Here is a 21,346-nt window from a genome sequence, read left to right as displayed (position 1 = left end):
GATGTTAGAAGCTTATGTTTATCAGAGACATGAAAGAAAACTTATGCTCTGATACCATTCTGTCACACCCCAATTTCTGAAGGAATAACTATAACTGAGGTGCAACTAAATCATTGAAATGAACAAGGGAAAAACCTTGTAAAATACGAATAATGGGACTTAAAATATAATATTACAATAAAATAATATATTATTTTAAACTTAATAAAATATAATATTCAAAAATAATATATTACAATAAAATATAGTTATATTTTCATTCTGTTCACATTGTATTAAAAAATAAATTCTAAACTTAATAGAAATAGGCGGGGTATTACAATAAAATATAGTAATATTTGGTCACTCATCTAAAAAATACAAATTGTAGCCATTTTTTATGTTTTAAAACTGTTTTGCCCTTAATTAAGGCCGATCAGATTCGAATTTGTGTGCGGGTTAGACACTATTGACATTAATATAGCCATAAGTATCATTCGAACAACACTACATAAGAAAGAATATATGACACTAATATGACCATAGGTATCATTCGTGCAACATCCTAAATGGAGAATCTAAACCCTAAATGGATAAGATAATGTAAACCCTAAATGATAATATAAACCCTAAATGGATAATTTAAACCATACAGAAAAGTGTTCAAAATGGTCAGTACATGACACTAGTGACACTATTATGGTTACTAGCATCATTCGTGCATGGCACTAATAGTGCCAAGTGGTCACTAGTATCATTCGTGCAGGGTGATAGTGCCATGTATACCTAACTCACACGAAACCCGAATCTGGTCCGCTCTAATTAAAGGCAAAACAGTCCTAAAACATAAAAATTGCTAGATTTTGTGTTTTTCAAATCAGTCACCAAAATTTGTGTTTCATACTTCAATATGGCCACGCTGATGTATTGTTTTGTTTTTAATTTATATATATATATATATATATATATATATATATATATATATATAGGGGGCCGCTCCAATGAGACCCTCTAATTTTAGTGAGATCTAGGGCACGATTTGGTGCGTTTATTTTATCAATCCTATGGCTGATATTGTATCTGTAGGGTGATTTTTTTTCGCAGAGTTCGAATCCTAGAGGGAGCAAAATATTTTAAATTTTGTTATTCATCAGTATATACTGCACTGTTCATCAGTATATACGGCTCTGTTCATCAATATATATGTCTTATTCATTATGAATTTTTTAAATTTTATTTTTCATCAGTATATACATCTTGTTCATTAGTATTATATGTCTTATTCATTGTACTCATGTTACACGAAAAATAGGGGGTCTCATTGGAGCGCGCCCCTATATATATATATATATATATATATATATATATATATATATATATATATATATAGGGAGAGGTTCAAATAAGAACCACTAAATAAAATTAGAACAGAGAATCATTTTAAACCATTCGATCATCAAGATCTACGGTGGATGCATCATCTTGGTGGATGAATGCAGATCCTGGGTTCGAATCCTGAAGGGAGCAAAAAATTTATTATTTTCGGATGCATTAAATTTAATAGCGAATGCATTAATTTATATAGTAGATGCATTGATTTTAATGGTTCTTATGTTCTCACGATAAGTGTGGTTCTCACTATAACCGCACCATATATATATATATATATATATATATATATATATATAATAATGAAAATTAGTTTATTTTTAGGGATTTTGGCAAATAAAATCACAAACTATTTCGAGTTTGCAATTTTAACGTGACTTTTGAAGTGTAGCGAATTAAATCACCACATTTTCAATTTTTGCAATTTTGTCCCCTCATTTTTTTTTTCAGTGTCGTAGTGTTGAATTTGAGCTTACGTAGATTAGTAAAGATAATGTCATTTTTGTGAGGCCTAAACGACGTCGTTTTGTACAATTTCAATTAAAAATTGGTCCAAATTACAACGAGATTGTATCACATGTTTTGCACCATAATTTCTAATATTTAGCAATTTTATAGAAAACAACGTCGTAACATGAATATTATGTGACAAACTAATCCACGTAATCTTCAACTCAACAATTCAACAACCGAAAAAAATTAGGGGGGCGAAATTGCAAAAATTGAAAAGATGGTGATTTAATTTGCCACTCTTTAAAAGTCACGTTAAGATTGCAAATTCAAAATAGTTCGTGATTTTATTTGCTAAAACCCCTTATTTTATTAAAGATAGAATAATTTTTTCCTAAAAAAATGTATAGATGTAGCTCTTTATGTGTATATATCTATTATTTTTTTTTTCAAAAAATAATTATTATTACTCAAAAAAGGCAAAACACACTCACATTCTAGCTTTCTAGATGACTCGAACCCCCGACCTATTGATTGGAAGATAAGCTTCTTACCAACATAATGCGCTTCATTGTCACAAATGTATCTATTATCGAATCAATAAAAAAAGTATAATTATATACTATTATATTAAGTGATTGATTTCTATCTTAAGTTCATCACAAAAATAAACTGTACAGATTATCCATAAAAATTTGGCTTGAAGGCTACCACCTTCGAACTTTGTGCAATATCTTCAAGTTTCATATTTTAACAAGTTCAGCCCCTATCGATAAATCTTTGATCTGTCTCTGAAATAACGAAAATATAAATATTGTTCACATTGTATTCAAAATCTGATAACCAATTAGACAGCCCTATGAACAAAACATGCTATGAAATAGAGAATGAAATTACTTTTTTACCTGTTGACAACTCTTTTGCGAATCCAAGTTGGCTCACTCGTGCGTCGTGTCGAAATCAGAGAAATAAAACTCAAGAATTTTTTACATCTATTTGTCAAATGACTAGCATAACAAACCAAAATTTCCTAAAAAAAAAAAAAAGCATAACAAACCAAAGTAAAAGCAAACGTGAACCCGAGTTTCAAAAAAAAAAAAAAAAAAGGAAAGTTGAGCAATGAGGAGCGCAAATTGTATAGATTTAATAGAGATAAAACCTAATCACATACTCCCTCCGTCCACAATTTAAAGCCCTACTTCCCCTTAAATTTTTGTCCACAATTTAAAGCCCTATTCTGCTTTTTGTACCTTTTTACCCTCCCTCTTTATTTAAAATTACTACCATTTGCCACTAATGGACCCACCTAAGGGTGGCACGGTACGGTATACCTTATTAAATCGACCATACCTTATACCTTATACCTTACCTTTACCTCCGGTATGGAGAAAATTCATACCTTTACCTTACCTTTACATACGGTATACCTTAGTTCGGTATACCTTAAGTACGGTATGGAGAATATACAAAACCTTTACCGTACCTTTATTTCGGTATACCTTACCGAATTTCGGTATACCGCACTTTAACGGTATACCAAAATAATCGGTATTACCGAAATCGAAAAAATTTAATACGGTAAAAAATTGATAACTAACTTATTTATTTAAAACATGTTTAGATAATGAATACTAATATTTAACAAATATAATAATGACATAATAGTTATATCAAATTGTATAACTCATGGAAGTATATAATTTTATTATATTTATAGTCTCATACTTATATATTCATAAATTATATTTATGTTATAAGTTGGGTATAATTTAGTTTAGAAAAATAATCATAATTATATATACTATACAATATAACTATGTAACTCACGTCACATATGATAATAAAACTATGTTATTATTATTATTATTATTATTATATATATATATATATATATATATATATATATATATATATATATATATATAGGGGAGGGCTATACAGAAAACTCCTCTTAGACTATAATATAAGAACAAATCCTAACCATTTAAATCATTTTTTGAATGGCTGAGATTAAATTTCTATGGGTCGTTACATTCAGCCACAATCTGCCTATAGTTCATCGCCAATTTTTGGAAAAGGGTATTATTGGGTCTTGTAATTTAATCTCTCTCTTAATAACTAGTAACCGCAATCAAAGCCAAAATTTTGGGAAACAAAAATCTTAGCATTTACTAGGGTTTGAGTTACTTCTTCTTGTTGGTGGCGCATGATTTCGAGAACTCATAAATTCACTCTCAATTTATTTTTAGTGCAATCTGCCAGAAATTCAAGCCCCTTTGAATCAACTAAATTCATTCAACATTGTTAGGTTATGGCAAGAACAAAAGGGAGCAAGAATGGTAAGTTTTTCGATTCTTGAAATTCAAGCTCTATCTATTTGTTTTTTTTTCTTTGAGAACATCTATTTGAATTCTGAAATTTCATGGAATTGGTTCATCGAGAACCATCAGTTAATTCGTGAAGATTAAATATTTGTTGATGCGAATGAAGGATAAACGAATGAACTGGATTCGTACATAATTTTTAAGAAAGATTGTGGATACATTTTAGGCGTCTATTTATTTAACTTTGAGAGATATCGTTTTCTTCCTTGTTGACTATACAGGGATCTCGTTTTCAGAGATGAACCAAGTTTTTTAATTTCCACTTTCACCTGTTGTCGTTTTCGATTCTTTGACCTCATTACGGGATTGTTTGTAAAATATCATACAGGGATTGAATTGTGCTATTTTATTTGGCATGTGTTATGTTGGCTTTAGATTGTTAAAAAGTTAGGATGAATAATTGGTAAACATTTTTGCAGTTGTGAAGCCTGCGGACGGAGGAAAGTCAGATAAGCAAAGGTAAAAAACTATATTTGGATTGTGTAAATGTTAGAGCTACAGTACGAATTATTTGACTTGTGAAAATGCATTGAATACAAGGCTTGTGCATCGAAAATGTTAGTTGTATTAAACATAATGGGGAAAATGGAAAATTACTTATTTCGGATAAAATGGTGCATAAGACAGTATGAATTATTTAGATTGTTAAAATGAATAAATTATGCATTGATAAGTGCATTTGGTAGTTCCAGACAATTCATACTGCACTCCTTACGGATGGGTAATAATTCGTACAGTACAAACATCTCCATCTGCATAATAATTCATACACAGATTGATTGTCTTCTATTGTGTTTTTTAAAAGTGGATTGCATTTTTTGGGCAGGTTTTTTAAAGTGGAGGGCGGCTGTTGTCGCACGTCCTGGTGGAGGGTGGCGCGGTGGTTCTGAATCGCGTAGGGGCGCGGGGTGGCGTCGGGACGGCGTGGCAGTTGCAGGTGCGGACGGTGGGAGACTGGCGTGAGTTGTGGTGGTGGCGGTGCTGCTGCTCGGCGTCTGGATCCGGCGCTGTGTGCAAGAGAGATGAACAGAGGTGGTGCATGGATGAACGGAGACGGGATCTGGAGTAAGGAGGCGTGGCAAATATGCGCAAGGCGGCGCTAACAGCGTCCGGTTGAACTGAAGTGGTGGGCGGAGCCTGGCGTCCATACTAGAAGCAACTTGGAGAACAGGCCGCGCTCTGCATGGCGTTCAATTAGGGCCGAGGATTTATCTGCAATTTCAGCATATTATTATATTATGCATACAATTTCACTATGTTTATACTAACTTTATGTTGTAATGGATGAGTATGAATTTAATGTTGAAACTGTACGAATAATTCATACATTGTTAATGTAAAATTCGTACTGTGTTGCATATTAGTTAATTAATTTATAATCCAATCATTCATACTTTGATAATGCACAATTCGTACAAAGTTGCATTTTATTAATTCATAATCCAATAATTCATTCATTGTTAATGCAAAATTCGTACGTAAGCTGAAGAACTTACTTTTTTATTTATTTTGGATAAATGTTCTTTAAAATTGTAGAAAGAATAAAATAAATTTGATTAAAGTAAAAAAGAAATATTAGTAATAATTCATACATTGTTAATATAAAATTCGTACAAAGATGCTAGCAAAATTCGTGCAAAATTGTTAGAAAATCTATTTAGTAATAATTTATCTCATATACATGACTGTACGAATAATTCATACATTGTTAATGTAAAATTCGTACTGTGTTGCATATTAGTTAATTAATTTATAATCCAATCATTCATACTTTAATAATGCAAAATTCGTACAAAGTTGCATTTTATTAATTCATAATCCAATAATTCATTCATTGTTAATGCAAAATTCGTACGTAAGCTGAAGAACTGACCTTTTTTATTTATTTTGGATAAATGTTCTTTAAAATTGTAAAAAGAATAAAAGAAATTTGATTAAAGTAAATAAAATATTAGTAATAATTCATACATTGTTAATATAAAATTCGTACAAAGATGCTAGCAAAATTCGTGCAAAATTGTTAGAAAATCTATTTAGTAATAATTTATCTCATATACATGAGCATTTTTTAATATGAAATAGTAAGTACTAAATAATGTATATGAATGCTTCGTCTCATCGTCACAACAACCTAAGTATTTTTGTAGATTGTTGAATAAAAAAATATATGTTTAAAGGTAAATCATTTTGATTTGATTGTATATGGAAAGTAATATATTTTAATAAATGATATCCCCAAAATATTGGAAGAAACGGATTGCTTCAATTCGTAATTACTAAGATATCCTCCATAGTAATAACCGTGTATTTTACAAATGAGATTTAAGATTAATCTTGACCATTAGATCTTCCAAATCTAATGGTTGTCATTAGGTCCTATTTTATATGCTAAAAAGAGTTTTTATTTTAGCCTCCCCCTATATATATATATATATATATATATATATATATATAGGGGAGAGTTCAATGGAGACCACTCCCCTATATAGAGAATGAAGACCAAATCTGGTTCCTTGATCTAACTTAATCTAATGGTGGTAATTTAATTGATTAATTTTATTAATTTTCATTTATTTTATAATCAAAAGGTTAAGCATGTCATTTTCTATTTAACCCTAATCTCACTCTCTCTCTCTCATTCACGCTCTCTCTCTATCTCTCTCTCTCAATCTCTGCTGCTCCGCCGCCTCCCCATCTCTGCTACTCCGCCGCCTCCCCATCTCTACTGCTCCGCCGCCTCCATCTCTGCTGCTCCGCCGCCTCCCCATCTCTCCTACTGCTCAGCGTCGGCAGCAACGACCGCAAATCCGCCCAGCCGCCGCCTCCCTTTTTCAGATCTTACATCGTCGTCGCCGCCCTTGCTCCTCCGGTGAGGACGCCGCCTATCGCCCTTGTTCATCGATTTTTTCCATGTGTTCATCGATATTTTTGTACTGTGTTCGTAGAAAAATATAATGAACATGCTAATGTTCATTGTCATGTTTGTAGTGTGTTTGTAGAAAAAAAATAAATGTTCATCGATTTTTTTGTATTGTGTTCGTTGAAAAATAAATGAACATGATAATGTTCGTAGAAAAACAAATGAGCATACTAATGTTCATCAATATGTTCATAGGAAAACAAATGAACATACTAATGTTCACCTATTATGTTCATTGACGGATCAGGTCCCAGAATTGGAAGAGAGTAATTTTCGGGATTTGTTCAACCAGATGCCATAATTCGTGGATTTGAGTGGACGTTTTTTCCCTTTTTGGATTAAATAAATGTAATTAACCATTATTTAATTACATAAAAAATCAAATCAAGAAATAATCTGGATCATTGATTGGATTGAGATGAATGGCCTTGATTTGGTCTTCATTCTCTATATAAGAAATGGTCTCCATTGAATGCGACCCTATATATATATATATATATATATATATATATATATATATATATAAATATAAACAACACTATCATATAATTATAAGATACTTATATTATTTGATTATATCTATAATCTCGTACTTCCATGTTCATATATTATATAATAAGTTGTATTAATGTTGTAAGTTAGATGTAATTTGTTTTAAAAAATTATTCATATACTACACAAAATAACAAAATTAACATTGTCTACATCTCAAGCCTCATCAATTAAACTTCAACAAAAGCAAATTCAAATATTATATTATAATTGTGTTACAATATCAATATAAATAATTCAATTATATTAAATCATAAACTATATGTAACTTATAACATCTATATAATTTACTATATATTACATGAATGCATACAAGTATGAGAATATAAATATCATCAAATGATATAAAAGTGAATAAAATATAATATAGTATGTAAGTTATATAATTTAATATAGTATAAATTATTTATATTGATATCATAACACAGTATATTGATATAACTTACATACTATATTATATTTTATTCACTTTTATATCATTTGATGATATTTATATTCGCATACTTGTATGCATATTCATGTAATATATAGTAAATTATATAGATGTTATAAGTTACATATAATTTATATGTTAGACGTAATATTATTTATAATATAATACTAATATTATAACTATGCTATTATATATGTAACTATTATAAGTTAGATGTATAATCTATTGTAAAACAATAATTTTAGTTATATATTATAACTATACTATAATATCAAAATAAACAATTTTATTTTATTGTATCACTTATACTATATACTGTATTTTATTTGTTTTTGTATCATTTGATGATATTTATAAATTCATGTACAATTGTATATATTCACATAATATAGATTATATACATCATTTTATAAAATTTATAAATACTTTAAAAAATATAAACATAAAAATACATATTATATATTTTAAAACTATAGATTTTGATACGATATATACCGCGATTTTCGGTATACCAATATATACGGACAACTGCGGTATATCAGAATAAGGTATTGTACCTTATTACCGGTATATATTGAATATTAAGGTATACCGAAATAAGGTATGATACCGCATCACCGGTATATACAGTAATATTCGGTATACCAGTAATACGGTATCATACCGTGTTCCGGTATATACCTTTAATACGGTATTTATTGATTTTTTCGATATATACCGCGGTATCGGTATACACCGATATACCCCGGTATCTGGAAAATTCATACCTTTACCTTACCGTAAATCTTCGGTACGGTATCATACCTTACCAAAAAAATCGGTATACCTTAAATTCGGTATTTTACGATATTTTACGGTTTACGATATTTTACGGTACGGTATGACCGGTATACCGAGTTTTCGATATATTTTTCCAGCCCTAGACCCACCTTACAACACCTTTATTATTTTTATATTCTATATTTATTACACTTTATTACTAGTGGATCCACCAAACAACACCTTTAACACTTTAGTCAACTACTTTATCACTTTAGTCAACTACCCTTTTATTTCATTCACATCACCATTTTCAGCTTTCTTAGTCTCCGTGCCCACATCAAAGTGGGGCTTTAAAGCATGATACAAGATGATTTAAATAGTAGCATTAATTAATCAATATTTAATAGTATTTTATATTTCAAACTTTCAATATTTTTTTATAAAATATTCAAATATTTCATTTAGTCCTAAAAACCTCAAACTTCCAACGTTTATTTCATAAAGATTGACAAAAATTTCTAAACATCCAATAATATGATGGTTCATAGGTTCATATAAATTTTCAACAATGACAGGGAAATATTATTCGGAATTCCGAAAGTTCGAGACAGAGACATAAAATACTATTACCGCATTAATTAATTCAAAGCTTAGAATTCACAAGGCATAATCATTGGAATGTAAACAAGTCACCAAGAACTTATCACTTGTAAATAAGCAAACTTTCTCGCAATCTTGCAGTCGAAATCTGACAACGGATAATATCAGAACTCGGAAGCAAAACGAAACATGTAAATAAAACTGGGCACTGAATGTAAAGAAAAAAAATTCAAAATCGTCATTTAAAACAATCATCCAACAAAATCCCATCGTTTCCTGTAGGTAACAAAGTAGCATTGCAAATTAAAATTCGCTGAAAGAAAATTAACATCTTGAAACCCTAGAAATCCCTCGCATGAAAGCGGCCATAAATGGGATAAAACTACTTAGATCTCTGCCTCATCTTTCGGCGCTTCCTCTTCAACCTCCTCATACGCTTCTTCTTCCACTGTTACCACCAAAGAAGAGGAGGAGGTGAAACGGAATACGAGTTCAAACTAAATCCCCCAAATTTCTCATAAATCATACTCCTTAGATTAGTTAATTATCGAAACATAAAATTCAGGTAAATCGCATAACAAATACAGGATGAAGAAGCATTACCTTGGCTCTCATGGTGGAGGAGAAATCTTTCTCAAACTACGAAGACGCCGCCTTTCAATCGCCGAAGAAAAAAACAAATGACCTAATGCTTTCTGAGTTTTTTTTTTTTTTGGAAACCCTTTCGAGAATATTTATTTGTCAAAAACCCCAAACTAAAAAGCGTTGGTTTAATTTTAAAGCCCACAGCTTTTAGAACTCTAGGATTTATGTGGTCTTTTATTAATGCAGGCTAATCTGAACTTTTTAAAGCCCAGCCCGAAAGTAGTGAAGCAGAAACGTCGTCGTTTCCACGCTTTATAAAAGCGTGTTTACCGTGTTGTGTTTAACAACGCTTTGGCTTCTGTTGGCGGAGATCAAGAATGGAATCAGTGGAAATTGATCGAGGAGAAACTATGTCTGAAGGTATAAATAGCCATATAATATGTGTGTGTGTGTGTGTGCATTTCAAGGGTGTACTTCGACGAATCACAACATTGCGACTGTTGGTTTATTTTATTTTATTATTTTGGTTGCTTGAAGGAGGAAAGGGAAAAGAATTGAAGCAAATCATAGTAGTATTAATGGGTCTGCCGGGAAGTGGAAAATCAACCTTTTGCGAGGAAGTGGCGAAGATTTCTTGCCGCCCATGGGTCCGCGTTTGCCAGGTAGACCTACATCGCACATTACACCGTTGTTATCTGCTGAAAGAAGGTATTTTTCTGGAAGTTTTGCTCTGTAAAAGTAGGCGCACTGCAAGTGTTTGATGCAATGTCTCAGTATATTTTGAACGCTAGCATGTGGTGCTTACTGATTTCTTAGTATGTTTTGCGCTGTCAAATTTAAAATGCAAACGATAACAAAAGAGTTTCTTCTTCTTTTTATACTGTTTGAGTGGAGCAGGAGGTGGGCTTCAGCCCCCGCCAAACAATAATTTGTTCTTTTAAAATCATTGAATTGTTAGTATTTTGGTCGAATCATTATACGATTGCCTCCACCAAATAAAATCTTAAGAAAATTGTCTTTTCGAAATCTCAAACTCAAAATGTAGAAAATATAGTACCCACCACGGATTTTTTCTGCTTCTTTGCAGATGGTTTGTTGTTTTTGTAAGCCGTTTTTTTCTGTTTCGATTGATGTAGGATTCAATCAATAATGGTAAAGCTGGGACAAAAAACCAGTGTTTATCTGTTGCAGCTAATGCTTTGAAGGGTGGTAAGAGCGTGTTGATAGACAGGTGTAACATTGACAGGGAGCAGAGGGCAGAGTTTCTGAAACTTGGTGGTCCAGAAACAGAGAAACATGTTGTGGTGCTTGATCTACTGCCCACGCTTTGTATCTCTCGTTCCGTGAAGCGTACTGGGCATGAGGGCAACTTACAAGGCGGTAGAGCAGCTGCAGTTGTGAATCACATGGTGCCGAAGAAGGAACTCCCTAAACTGAGTGAAGGGTTTGACCGGATTATGTTTTGCTACAATGAGAAAGATGTGAAAGAAGCTATCAATCTGTATGGTTCTCTCACCCTGGACGATTCTCTTCCTTCTGGTTGTTTCGGACAGAAGAGTTCGAATTCCACGGTTCAAGTTGGGATCATGAAATTTTTCAAAAAAGGAGATGCTTCCGGAAATGCTAAATCTGTGGCGAAAGACTCTGGCAATCAGGGAGCAAAAACGGGTTCTCATACAGCCTGTGATGCTCTTCAGAAGATGAGGGAAGGCGGTGAATTGGACATGACCTCTACTTCAGGTTCTACTGCTTCTGGCAGCATTCCAACTTTGGCATTTCCATCCATTTCTACTGCAGATTTTCAATTTGATCTTGAGAAGGCATCCAACATTATTGTTGAGAAAGTTGAGGAATATATTGGTAGGATTGGAAAGGGTAAACTTGTTTTGGTAGATTTGTCTCGTGGATCAAAGATATTGTCCCTGGTTGAGACCAAGGCTGCGAAGAAGAACATTGATTCCAACAAGTTTTCTACATTTGTTGGAGATATAACTCGACTCCGTTCTCAGGGAGGTTTACACTGCAACGTAATTGCTAATACCACGAACTGGTGAGTCTGCTAAAATCATTATTCTTGGTCGAGGAAGACCTTATGAATACATTAGGATGCAAATGAAGTTTTTTGTATTGCAAGCCGATTTATCCATTTTTGTATGTTGAGTAGATTGTGTGAAATCCAATTTCGTGCAGGCGTCTAAAACCGGGAGGTGGAGGAGTAAATTCTGCTATATTTAAAGCTGCAGGCCCTGAGCTAGAAGTTGCAACCAAGGAAAGAGCTGAAACCCTTGCTCCTGGGAAATGTGTGGCCGTGCCACTTCCTTCATCTTCTCCATTGATTGCTGAAGGTGTGACTCATGTTATTCATGTTCTCGGACCGAATATGAACCCCATGAGACCCGACTGCCTTAAAGACAACTATTCTGAGGGATGCAAGATTCTTCGTGAAGCTTACTCGTCACTATTTGAAGCCTTTGTTTCTATAGTAGAGTCCAATAACAAGGATCAAAATGGCAAAAGAGCAGCAGATTATATACCTGAGAGCAACAAGAAGAGCAAGGGTTCAACTTGGGGCACATGGGCTCAAGCTCTTCACAAGATTGCAATGCATCCTGACAATCATAAGGATGTTGTGCTTGAGGTTTCGGATAACGTCGTAGTGATAAAGGATTCTTATCCAAAGGTCCCTTCTCTTGCTGAACATCTATATATCAATCTTTATACATGTATATATAATGTTTCTAAATATCTTATTTTTTCTACTGCAGGCACAACAGCACCTCTTGGTCATTGCACGACTTCCTGGTCTCGACAGCATTGCCGATGTCCGCACTGAACACATTCCATTATTGAAAGAAATGCATGCTGTTGGCTTGAAATGGGCCGAAAAGTTCATTCTTGAAGATAAGTCACAGTCATTCCGCCTCGGCTACCATTCAGTGAGTCCTGTTCTAAACTCCCATCTTGGTTGTTATTTCTCTGATTTGAATTTTGAAATGTCATCAAGATAATTTATAACTCGAGATGTGATTGTTTATATATGCATATATATCTGATTTTTCAGTTCAATTGCATCTTGCCTTGGCTCAGAATTTTTCTAGTTAAGTCGACCCTTTAGAAGATGTATCGTTTTTTTTGCCCTCCATAATTTCTAAACTATATGTTGTATGACATTCAGGGTCATTTATTCTAGGCGATAGGATAGATTGGTAAAACATAGGATTGAGTATTGGAAGGATAAGATGGCCAAACAAGTTCAAAATTAATCAATTCACGGAAGTAAATGGTAGATTAGCTTGGATTATTTTTAGTCATCCATCTTATCATTCAAAAGTGAACGCCCTCTCAGTATTCTGTTATGAGATGAAAATTCAACCTTCTTTACAGATCCCCTCAATGCGGCAACTGCACCTTCACATGATAAGCCAGGACTTCGACTCGAGTCATCTGAAGAACAAGAAGCATTGGCTTTCATTCAATTCTCCATTCTTCCTAGATTCATTAGATGTGATTGAGGGACTCGAAAAGGGTGGAAAGCTCAGTTTGGCAAATGAAACGTGCTTTGCAGGGCCATTGCGTTGCCATCGCTGTCAAAGTGTAAATCCAAACATACCTAAACTCAAGAACCATATTCGCTCTTGCAAAGAGCCCTTCACATGTCTACTCGAAGCTGGTTGTCTTATTTCCTCGGAAGGCAAGTATAGATAACCTGATTCCAGCAGTGTACAAGTCGCCGCCCTTTAGTACTTTTCAGCTTTGTTTTTGGACAAGTTGTATGCATTTGTCATAAATGTATTTTTAGGCCGCCTCTTTTGGGGTTCAAACTATGTTAGATTGTTGTGAGAAGGTAGGTTAGCTAGTGCTTTGGGTGCTTGTACTATCAAACTATGTAATGTTATTTTGGTACATAATTTTAATCTAATGTCTCGTATTATTATAGTATGCTATCTTGATATTCCTATCTACTGCATATGCCTCATCCGTCTATAAAAAAATTATCAGATAGTGGATGATACACTTCATAAAATATTTGTCATATTGTGGATGATATAGATTTAATAAAATGTGAGTGGAATTATTAGTGAATTAAATGTCTTATTTTAAATGTGAGTGGGTTATGTGGACTTTACTACTCTCTCGTCCCATTACAAATGTCCCATTTTTCATAATTGAATGTCTCATTATTTTTTTTGTAATATATTCTCTTTCTATATCTATTATTTAACTAATTTTTATTATTTTATTTTATTTACTTTTTATATATTTTTTAATCTCGATGCCCAAAAGTAATGAGACATTTGTAATGGGACGGATGAAGTATTATAAATGAAAGTGCAAGTTTTTCGTGGTCAAAAGAAAGGAGCATAATTTAGCGTGCATCATAGATAACCACGTCAGGAGTTTAATGTTGTAGGAGTACATTATTCTAGTATTGTGTGGACAAGTCGTGACACCTATAAATATCAACAAGGCCACCGATAAATAAAAATGAATTATATAATTCTAGTATAACTTACCGACATCCTTAAATACAAATATCCGAGATACATGTAAATATCTACAAGGCCACAAGCACCCAAATGGGAAGCGCCGAGATTCTAGTGGCACCCGCTATGGCGACGTTAATTAGAAAGTAAATCAAAGATGCATTAATCTTCAATAAGATTAATTTAATTATTTTTTTGAAAAAAAGGAGCCAGGCGCAAGAGACCGGCACTTTTATTAATACGTGATTACAAATATTTTAATAAGAAGTATGAAGCATTTGTGGACGCCCTAGACATGAATGTGACGTGGCCAAAGTTATTCATTATTGACAAACGTACGACAGTTTGAACTTTGAAGCATGACTCGTGATCTCACTTTTAGCATGCTCTGTTTTCACAGAATATTCATGAACAATAAAAGATAATACTACTACTTGTCAATTTCCAAAATCACAAGTCAAAATACACGTAGGTAACAAGATTCTCAAATATACACTCACAAAGATGAATGGCAAATGATGAAGAGATAGAGCTCTATTGAGGGTTTGGAGGGCGGCTGTTAGCGGCAGAGACCCTCGACCCCCACTCAAGAAGCTCTTTGCTCGTGTCGTCTTTGTGCACGATGACTTCGATGAAGCACAGGCAGTCCTTCTTGTCCCCCATTGCCGTGGCGATCGCCTCGACGAGCTCCTCCTCGCACCGTACCTGCAAGTAAACATGGAGAATATATATAAGCAGCTAAATGGATGGAAGCAAAGCTGTAACAAGTGATCAAAGTTGTGTTTCACCTTTGTAGTCCAGCATTTGCCTTCACCGTTATGGATTGCATCGACCAAGGCAGTGTAGTTCCAGTTCTTGATCACATTATACGGCCCGTCGTGGATCTCCACCTCAATGGTGTAGCCGCCGTTGTTGATCAAGAAAATGATAGTCTTCTGCCCGCTTCGAAGCATTGTGGACACATCCTGCGCTGTAACCTACATAGCCGGCAGCCAAAGCTCGTTATCGAAAGATGAAAATAGTATAGGTCAATCCATTGTTCAATCCAAAGCTATTGATAATTTCTATCATTTTAACTAATTTTGTTTGATTCATAACCCATTGAAATGGTACAATTAATACTCAATCATATATCTTATCAATCTCCGACCGAGTATACGCCTACTATGAGACGAGAATGTAGGATATGATACCTGGAAGCTACCATCTCCGATGCAAGCGATCACTCGCTTGTCGGGCACAGCCTGCGCGTAACCCAGAGTTGCACCAACTGACCAGCCAATAGACCCGTATTGCATTTGGAACTCATACCTACAATAACGAGAAAAAGAATGAGCATCAATGAAGTCCAAATCAAGAAACTGCATCACTAGTTCTAACTTCTTCTCACCCGCATCCCGGTGGTAATTTCAGTTTCTGGCAGTTAAACCACGAGTCGCCCGTCTCAGCGATGACAGCCGTCTCTCCCGACAGCATCTTCTGAACATGCTGAAACATAACATTCACCCTCAAAGGTTCCTTGGGCTCACACTTTGGAGGCTGCCCTTCGGGGACATAAATCCGGTGGTAGTTCTCATAAGCAGTCGTGTTTTTCTTGAGGCGTTTGGCGAGGGAGATCAGGAAATCCTTCATCAGAACACATCCAAACTCGGGGCCGTTACCGATGGCAATGCGATCAGGCTGCACGATGATGGCCTTCTCCTTCTTGAGTAGGAGAGAGTACCCTACGGAGCTGTAGTCGTTGAATATAGGCCCAGCGAAGAGGTAAGCATCGGCAGATTCCACAATCTCGGCACAGAAGGCCGTGCTCACGGCTCCCCAGTAGGTGCCGATGAAATGAGGGTGGTGCTCGGGCACTAGGCCTTTGGCCGATGGCATAACTGCAAGGGCGTAGCCGCTAGCATCCGCGAGCTGAACGAAGGCATTGCCTGCTTTCGCAACGCGTAGTTTTGGGCCTCCCACCATCACTGGCTTCACTGCCTTGTTCAGGAATTCAGCTGCTGCTTCTACTGCAGCTTCGAGCCCCATTTTATTACTCAATCTACAAACAGAGAAGAAACAAGAAAGAGGACTTTGTTAAAAAAGGAGATACTAAATTCCAACAACATGCTCGTAGTCATCCATGATTCAGATTTAGTTATAGGAGCATGATTCAGTAATCATCATTACTCATCTTAATCATTTAGCAATTAGCATCGCAGAAAGAGAACTCGGCACTCATCCGCATTGAAGCATTACAGAAAATTTTCAGAAAATTCAACCACCAGCAATTCGCAAACAAGTGTAACTAATTCTGAAATAACGTAATTACTCAGCCATTCGAAATAAATTTACCTTGGTGAGAGAGAAAATGGAACGGGCTCACGGCTGAACGTCGGATGTGGAATCGCCGCCAAGTTACAGCCCACGCTTATGTACACCGGCTTACTCTCCTTCAACGCCGTTGATATCGCCGTATCTATTAACTCATGAGCATCTTCCAAATTATTCACCACCGCCTAAAATCAACCAAAAAAAAAGAGCGGAAAAATTAGATAAAAATTGCAACTCTGTTTTCAAACTTCGTCTATTCATGGCGAAAAAGAAAGCCGATCGACTAGCTTCATAGCTTGGTTCAAGATAGAGTGAATTCGTAAAACCACTACGCACCTGATAGCAGGTAACCGTCTGGAAGCACCGCATCTCCTGCGTGAAATCCGGCAAGCCGATCGTGTGGTGCAGGATTCTGTTCGTGCCGTAATCGTTCGAGTTCGGACCTCCGACGATACAGATCACGGGGAGATTCTCGCTGTAAGCTCCGGCGATGGCGTTGAGGACGCTGAGCCCTCCGACCGTGAACGTGACGACGCATGCGCCGACGCCGCGCGCCCTGGCGAAGCCGTCGGCCGCGTAGCCGGCGTTGAGCTCGTTGCAGCAGCCGACCAGGTTGAGCCCCGGCTCCGCAATGAGGTGGTCGAGCAGCGTGAGGTTGAAGTCGCCGGGGACGGAGAAGACGTCGCTGGCGCCGATCTGCACGAGGCGGCGGGCGAGGTGGCGGCCGAGCGTGGCCTCGGCGGAGTTGAACGGCACGGAGGAGGACTGGATAGCGGAGACGGCGCCGTTAGAGGGGAGGCAGCCGACGTCGTTACACGTGGCGGCCCTGCAGGAGTCCAGCGAGCCTACCTTGGTTTCCATGTTGTGAGAGTGATTCACAGTAGTTAATTACTTGTTGAATTGATGGGTAAAAGGGGGTGGAAAGTGGATTGTGATTTTGAGAGATTTTTGTGTGATTAGTGAGTGAGAATAAAGGAGCGAAGATATTATATAGTACTAGTTGGGAGAGAGAGAGAGAGAGAAACGGGGGGCGGATTCGGGTTTGAAAAATGGGGGAACAATGTAGAAGGCGGTGGACCACTGGACCGTCGTTTTCATTGGTTTGGCGACGAGATTGGAATCGTTGTTTCCTAATTGCAATTTGCATGAAAATTTAATAAAAACACAAACATTTGTACGTGTTACAAATTTAAAAAAATACTCCTCTATCTCGGTAGAAGAGTCCTGTTTATTTTCAATACGGAGATTAAAAAATTTATTTTTAAAGTGTAAAAATGTGTAAACATTGTTTATAGTGTATCTGTTGGGAAATAAATAAAATATATTTGTCCTAGTTTTGATGATACCAAAACTATTACAAAGCTTCTCTGATTTATATTTCTCTTATGCATTCAAGTGTTTAGTCCTCACAAGTTTTGACTGAAGCTGCAAAGACTGAAGATTAGTTGATTGAAGACCAAAGACTGAAGGCAGCTTGACTGAAGCCTTTCGCGTAGGATCACTGAAGGACGCGCACCATGACTGGAAGTCATCAGACACCAGTCGAAGATGTTTATGCAATGCAGTATCAGCGTCGTACTGAAACCTAAGTCAAGTACCAGTCGACATTCTGCATCTGACTGAAGTGAAGTGTATCAGACACCATTAAATGCTCAAGTACAATAACATTAAATGCCGAATATTTAAAGATTGTCCTTGCAAGTACCAGAGCTTCCCTTTGCGTGTAAAGATGCAGAAACACCATACTTCGAGGACAAGACAATTCAGATGTTTGTCAAATGGAGTATCTGAAGATTGCCACCTCAGCCCAAAAAGCGATATCCTCTCACAACGGTAGAAATCCTGAAGACCATTTCTCCAACAGATTTATTCAAGACTTCGCCTATAAATAGAGCCCGAGGAATGTTTGCAATCTTCACCGATTCGAAGACATGCGCTGAAGCTCTGTCAAATTCAAGAGCCAGTATTTTCATAGATAGATTTCGAATCGAAGAAGAGAGTAATTCATCGTTGTAAAATCAGTCTAGCTGATTACCTAAACTCTCTTAGTAAACTAGGCACTTCTTGTTTTATCTTAAGCCTAGTATAGATTGAAGGAATATTAAACTGAATTAATGCTCCGTTTGCCTGATGATCGTTTCTTGGATTATTATTAATTTATCATACAACGATTAATCCTAACATGCTCCTATGAATTTAATTGTTGCACGTTGGAGTTAGGATTACTTACTTGAGAAGCGTATGCAAAGACTGTCGATGATCGAATCGAATGACTCCAGTTATGATCTTCTGAACTGTATCCCGCTCGGCTTTCACCGTTGGATGAACAACGATCTATGAAAGTCCCTAGGCAGAAAAGTTGTTCCTCACATTTTTGGTTACTGGCGCCTCCCTGCTCTCTCAAACCCTAATTAATTAGTGTGTGTGTTTTTCCTGAGAGCAGACAGCTGTATTTAAATAATTAAATACGTATGGGGCGCCAGATTTAGTGTAGGGAACGATTTCTGCCTGTACTAGGGCTAGGAGACTTTGGGCCAGTCCAGGGATCAGATACAAAGAATAAAGATGGGCCTCAAACAAATTAATTATCCATGGTCAGCCCAGACCATAATTAATTTATAAATATTAGTTCATTCCACTAGAGAACCAATATTGACTTACCCTTTTATTGCCGGTGATGAGTCGGGGCTTGTATTTAGACTTATTAAATCTTCGTATTTAAAATATCCAACATCCATTAATTAATTAGAGCTCTGACAGCCTAAATTAATTAATATCTTTGTAACCCTTAAGCAGTACCACTCAAACCTTATTATTGCGTCTGAACTTAATCAACCTGCAGGGTTTAGCGCAATAAACTTTATTGAGCTCCTTAAGGGGATGTCATTGTCCTATATCGGATACGGGTACTAATATAGATAATCAAATATCATATATTAAACGCTATCACCCAAGATACAGAGTACTCAAGTTACTATATAACTCTCACTCATAGTAAATCAAAGTGATACACGGATTAACATATATATCTGAAATCTTATTAGTATTAAGATTTTATTAAGTCACCGAGATCTTGATTCTTCACTTAAGTCAGATAGAAGAATACATCTCACTGTGGTCCTATCAATACGTTATGACGTACCAGTATAGACAAGTAGTCAAGACAAACTACTTCCATCTATACCGCAGCCTAAACCGATGACTCGTCCTAAAGTCATCTCGGCTGTGATCATTTTATATCTCTTAAGTTTACTCCAATTATATGGTCTTCTGTGATCTACAACACACCATATAATCTACTTATATAGAGATAGAGAACATACATATGCAATCATGAACACAATCAGATAGGAGATTAAAACAGTGAACATAGGAATCATTGTATACAAGCATAAAAGGTTCTTGCTTTCAGTATACAAATCCAACATAGATTACATGAGAGCCTGTTCTCAGTAGTCTTAGTTGGAAGAGTCTAAATCCCTTTTCACCCGAGAGAAAAGAGTGGTTGAGTAATTGTTGTTTAGTACCAAGAAACTAAACAGATCGGTTCCTTGGTACCAGTTAAACCAAGTGGTTGTTGTTAGTACCAGCAAACTAAACAGTTCGGTCACCTTGGCACCCAGAAAGCCAAGAGGGAGTTCAGACCAAGGGTTCTGTCTCCAAAGACCTTAGCAAGACGCTGATTGGACACGAGAGTGTCAGGGCGTGCTAAGTGTTAGAGAAAATCCAATTCAGAAATGGGTTGGTGGGTTTGTTGTGCACCTTGAAGCATTAACCCAGAGTGTTTGTCAGACTAATCATCTGGCCGTGGAGTAGGAAGTTGTTTCCGAACCACGTAAAAATCCTTGTGTTCTTTATCTGCTTTCAGTTATTTATTTATCTGTGTTAAATTTGTTTTTCAACTGAACTGGATTAACCGAAAAGTGTAACTAAGGATTTTATAAGTGACAAACCTTTTATAAAGGCTATTCGCATTAAGTTTAAATTCCGCTGCTGAGTTATTAATCTTACTGACGACTCAACTGATAGCCAGGGAGATTAATAACTCTACTCTGTTTTACAAACTATAGACTGAAGCCTTATGTGGATATCAGTTAAGCCTAGTGCTCGACTGATGTCAAATTACTGAAGATCTTTCAGTATCAGTCTACAACCTGTTTCCAACTGAAATCTGGTTAAGTTTGTTTTGATTTGCGAAAAATAGCCTACAGTTGTATTCCCCCCCATACAACTGTCAGTCAATCCTCCGGGAACCCCAACAATATCATCATTACCAAAAATAGAAGTAGGACTATTCTAGTGAGACGTTCCTAAAAGGGAAATCAGTACTATTAAAATGGGACAGCGAGAATATTAAATAAATATTTATAAGTAAAAAATTGATTTTCACTTTTTGAAAAATAGAGATGAAAAATAAGGTAATTATGGTGAAATAATATATATATATATATATATATATTTGTGAGACGACCCGAAATTAAAAAATATTCATAGT

At 35.6% G+C, this 21,346-nt stretch overlaps 2 protein-coding genes and 2 long non-coding RNA genes across 6 annotated transcripts; 2 read left to right on the top strand and 2 right to left on the bottom strand.

The window, feature by feature from the left end:
* The first annotated feature begins 3,797 nt into the window (after positions 1 to 3,797).
* On the top strand, positions 3,798 to 5,522 carry LOC131022671 (uncharacterized). The gene is made up of 3 exons (XR_009101380.1): positions 3,798 to 4,157; positions 4,622 to 4,661; positions 5,029 to 5,522. It is a non-coding gene; the product is annotated as an uncharacterized LOC131022671 (long non-coding RNA).
* A 4,162-nt stretch (positions 5,523 to 9,684) lies between these two features.
* Positions 9,685 to 10,215, bottom strand: LOC131022670 (uncharacterized). Its single transcript, XR_009101379.1, has 2 exons — positions 10,073 to 10,215; positions 9,685 to 9,917 (listed from the first exon to the last, which is right to left on the bottom strand). It is a non-coding gene; the product is annotated as an uncharacterized LOC131022670 (long non-coding RNA).
* A 114-nt stretch (positions 10,216 to 10,329) lies between these two features.
* Positions 10,330 to 13,990, top strand: LOC131022668 (transcription factor bHLH140). 2 transcript variants are annotated; one of them, XM_057952185.1, is made up of 6 exons: positions 10,330 to 10,474; positions 10,592 to 10,762; positions 11,301 to 12,104; positions 12,245 to 12,734; positions 12,820 to 12,990; positions 13,439 to 13,990. In XM_057952185.1, the coding sequence occupies exons 2-6, from the start codon at positions 10,698 to 10,700 to the stop codon at positions 13,757 to 13,759; spliced, it is 1,851 nt and encodes a 616-aa protein (XP_057808168.1). In that variant the 5' UTR covers positions 10,330 to 10,474; positions 10,592 to 10,697; the 3' UTR covers positions 13,760 to 13,990. The 2 variants fall into 2 exon arrangements, with proteins under 2 accessions (XP_057808168.1, XP_057808167.1); XM_057952184.1 differs by having other exon boundaries at positions 10,334 to 10,474; positions 10,592 to 10,716; positions 11,191 to 12,104.
* Positions 13,991 to 14,946: 956 nt separating this feature from the next.
* On the bottom strand, positions 14,947 to 17,939 carry LOC131022669 (pyruvate decarboxylase 2). 2 transcript variants are annotated; one of them, XM_057952188.1, is made up of 6 exons: positions 17,188 to 17,939; positions 16,873 to 17,036; positions 15,929 to 16,579; positions 15,732 to 15,849; positions 15,327 to 15,515; positions 14,947 to 15,243 (listed from the first exon to the last, which is right to left on the bottom strand). In XM_057952188.1, the coding sequence occupies exons 1-6, from the start codon at positions 17,710 to 17,712 to the stop codon at positions 15,073 to 15,075; spliced, it is 1,818 nt and encodes a 605-aa protein (XP_057808171.1). In that variant the 5' UTR covers positions 17,713 to 17,939; the 3' UTR covers positions 14,947 to 15,072. The 2 variants fall into 2 exon arrangements, with proteins under 2 accessions (XP_057808171.1, XP_057808169.1); XM_057952186.1 differs by having other exon boundaries at positions 14,947 to 15,515; positions 17,188 to 17,910.
* Between the last annotated feature and the right edge of the window lie 3,407 nt (positions 17,940 to 21,346).

This window comes from Salvia miltiorrhiza, chromosome 4 (genome assembly GCF_028751815.1).
Source record: "Salvia miltiorrhiza cultivar Shanhuang (shh) chromosome 4, IMPLAD_Smil_shh, whole genome shotgun sequence".
In the NCBI taxonomy this organism is placed as follows: domain Eukaryota; kingdom Viridiplantae; phylum Streptophyta; class Magnoliopsida; order Lamiales; family Lamiaceae; genus Salvia; species Salvia miltiorrhiza.
The sequence above is the reverse complement of the archived record's forward strand: the minus strand, read 5'-3'. Positions and strand labels throughout refer to the sequence as shown.

Bases quoted from the DNA above. Each gene is read 5' to 3' on its own strand.
- LOC131022668 (XM_057952184.1), top strand. From the start codon at position 10,432: ATGGAATCAGTGGAAATTGATCGAGGAGAAACTATGTCTGAAG. The intron at 12,105-12,244 runs GTGAGTCTGCTA...AATTTCGTGCAG, and splicing joins ATTGCTAATACCACGAACTG to GCGTCTAAAACCGGGAGGTG. The intron at 12,735-12,819 runs GTCCCTTCTCTT...TTTCTACTGCAG, and splicing joins TAAAGGATTCTTATCCAAAG to GCACAACAGCACCTCTTGGT.
- LOC131022669 (XM_057952186.1), bottom strand. From the start codon at position 17,712: ATGGAAACCAAGGTAGGCTCGCTGGACTCCTGCAGGGCCGCCACGTGT. The intron at 17,037-17,187 runs GTGCGTAGTGGT...GGTTGATTTTAG, and splicing joins AGACGGTTACCTGCTATCAG to GCGGTGGTGAATAATTTGGA. The intron at 15,850-15,928 runs GTGAGAAGAAGT...TCGTTATTGTAG, and splicing joins AAATTACCACCGGGATGCGG to GTATGAGTTCCAAATGCAAT.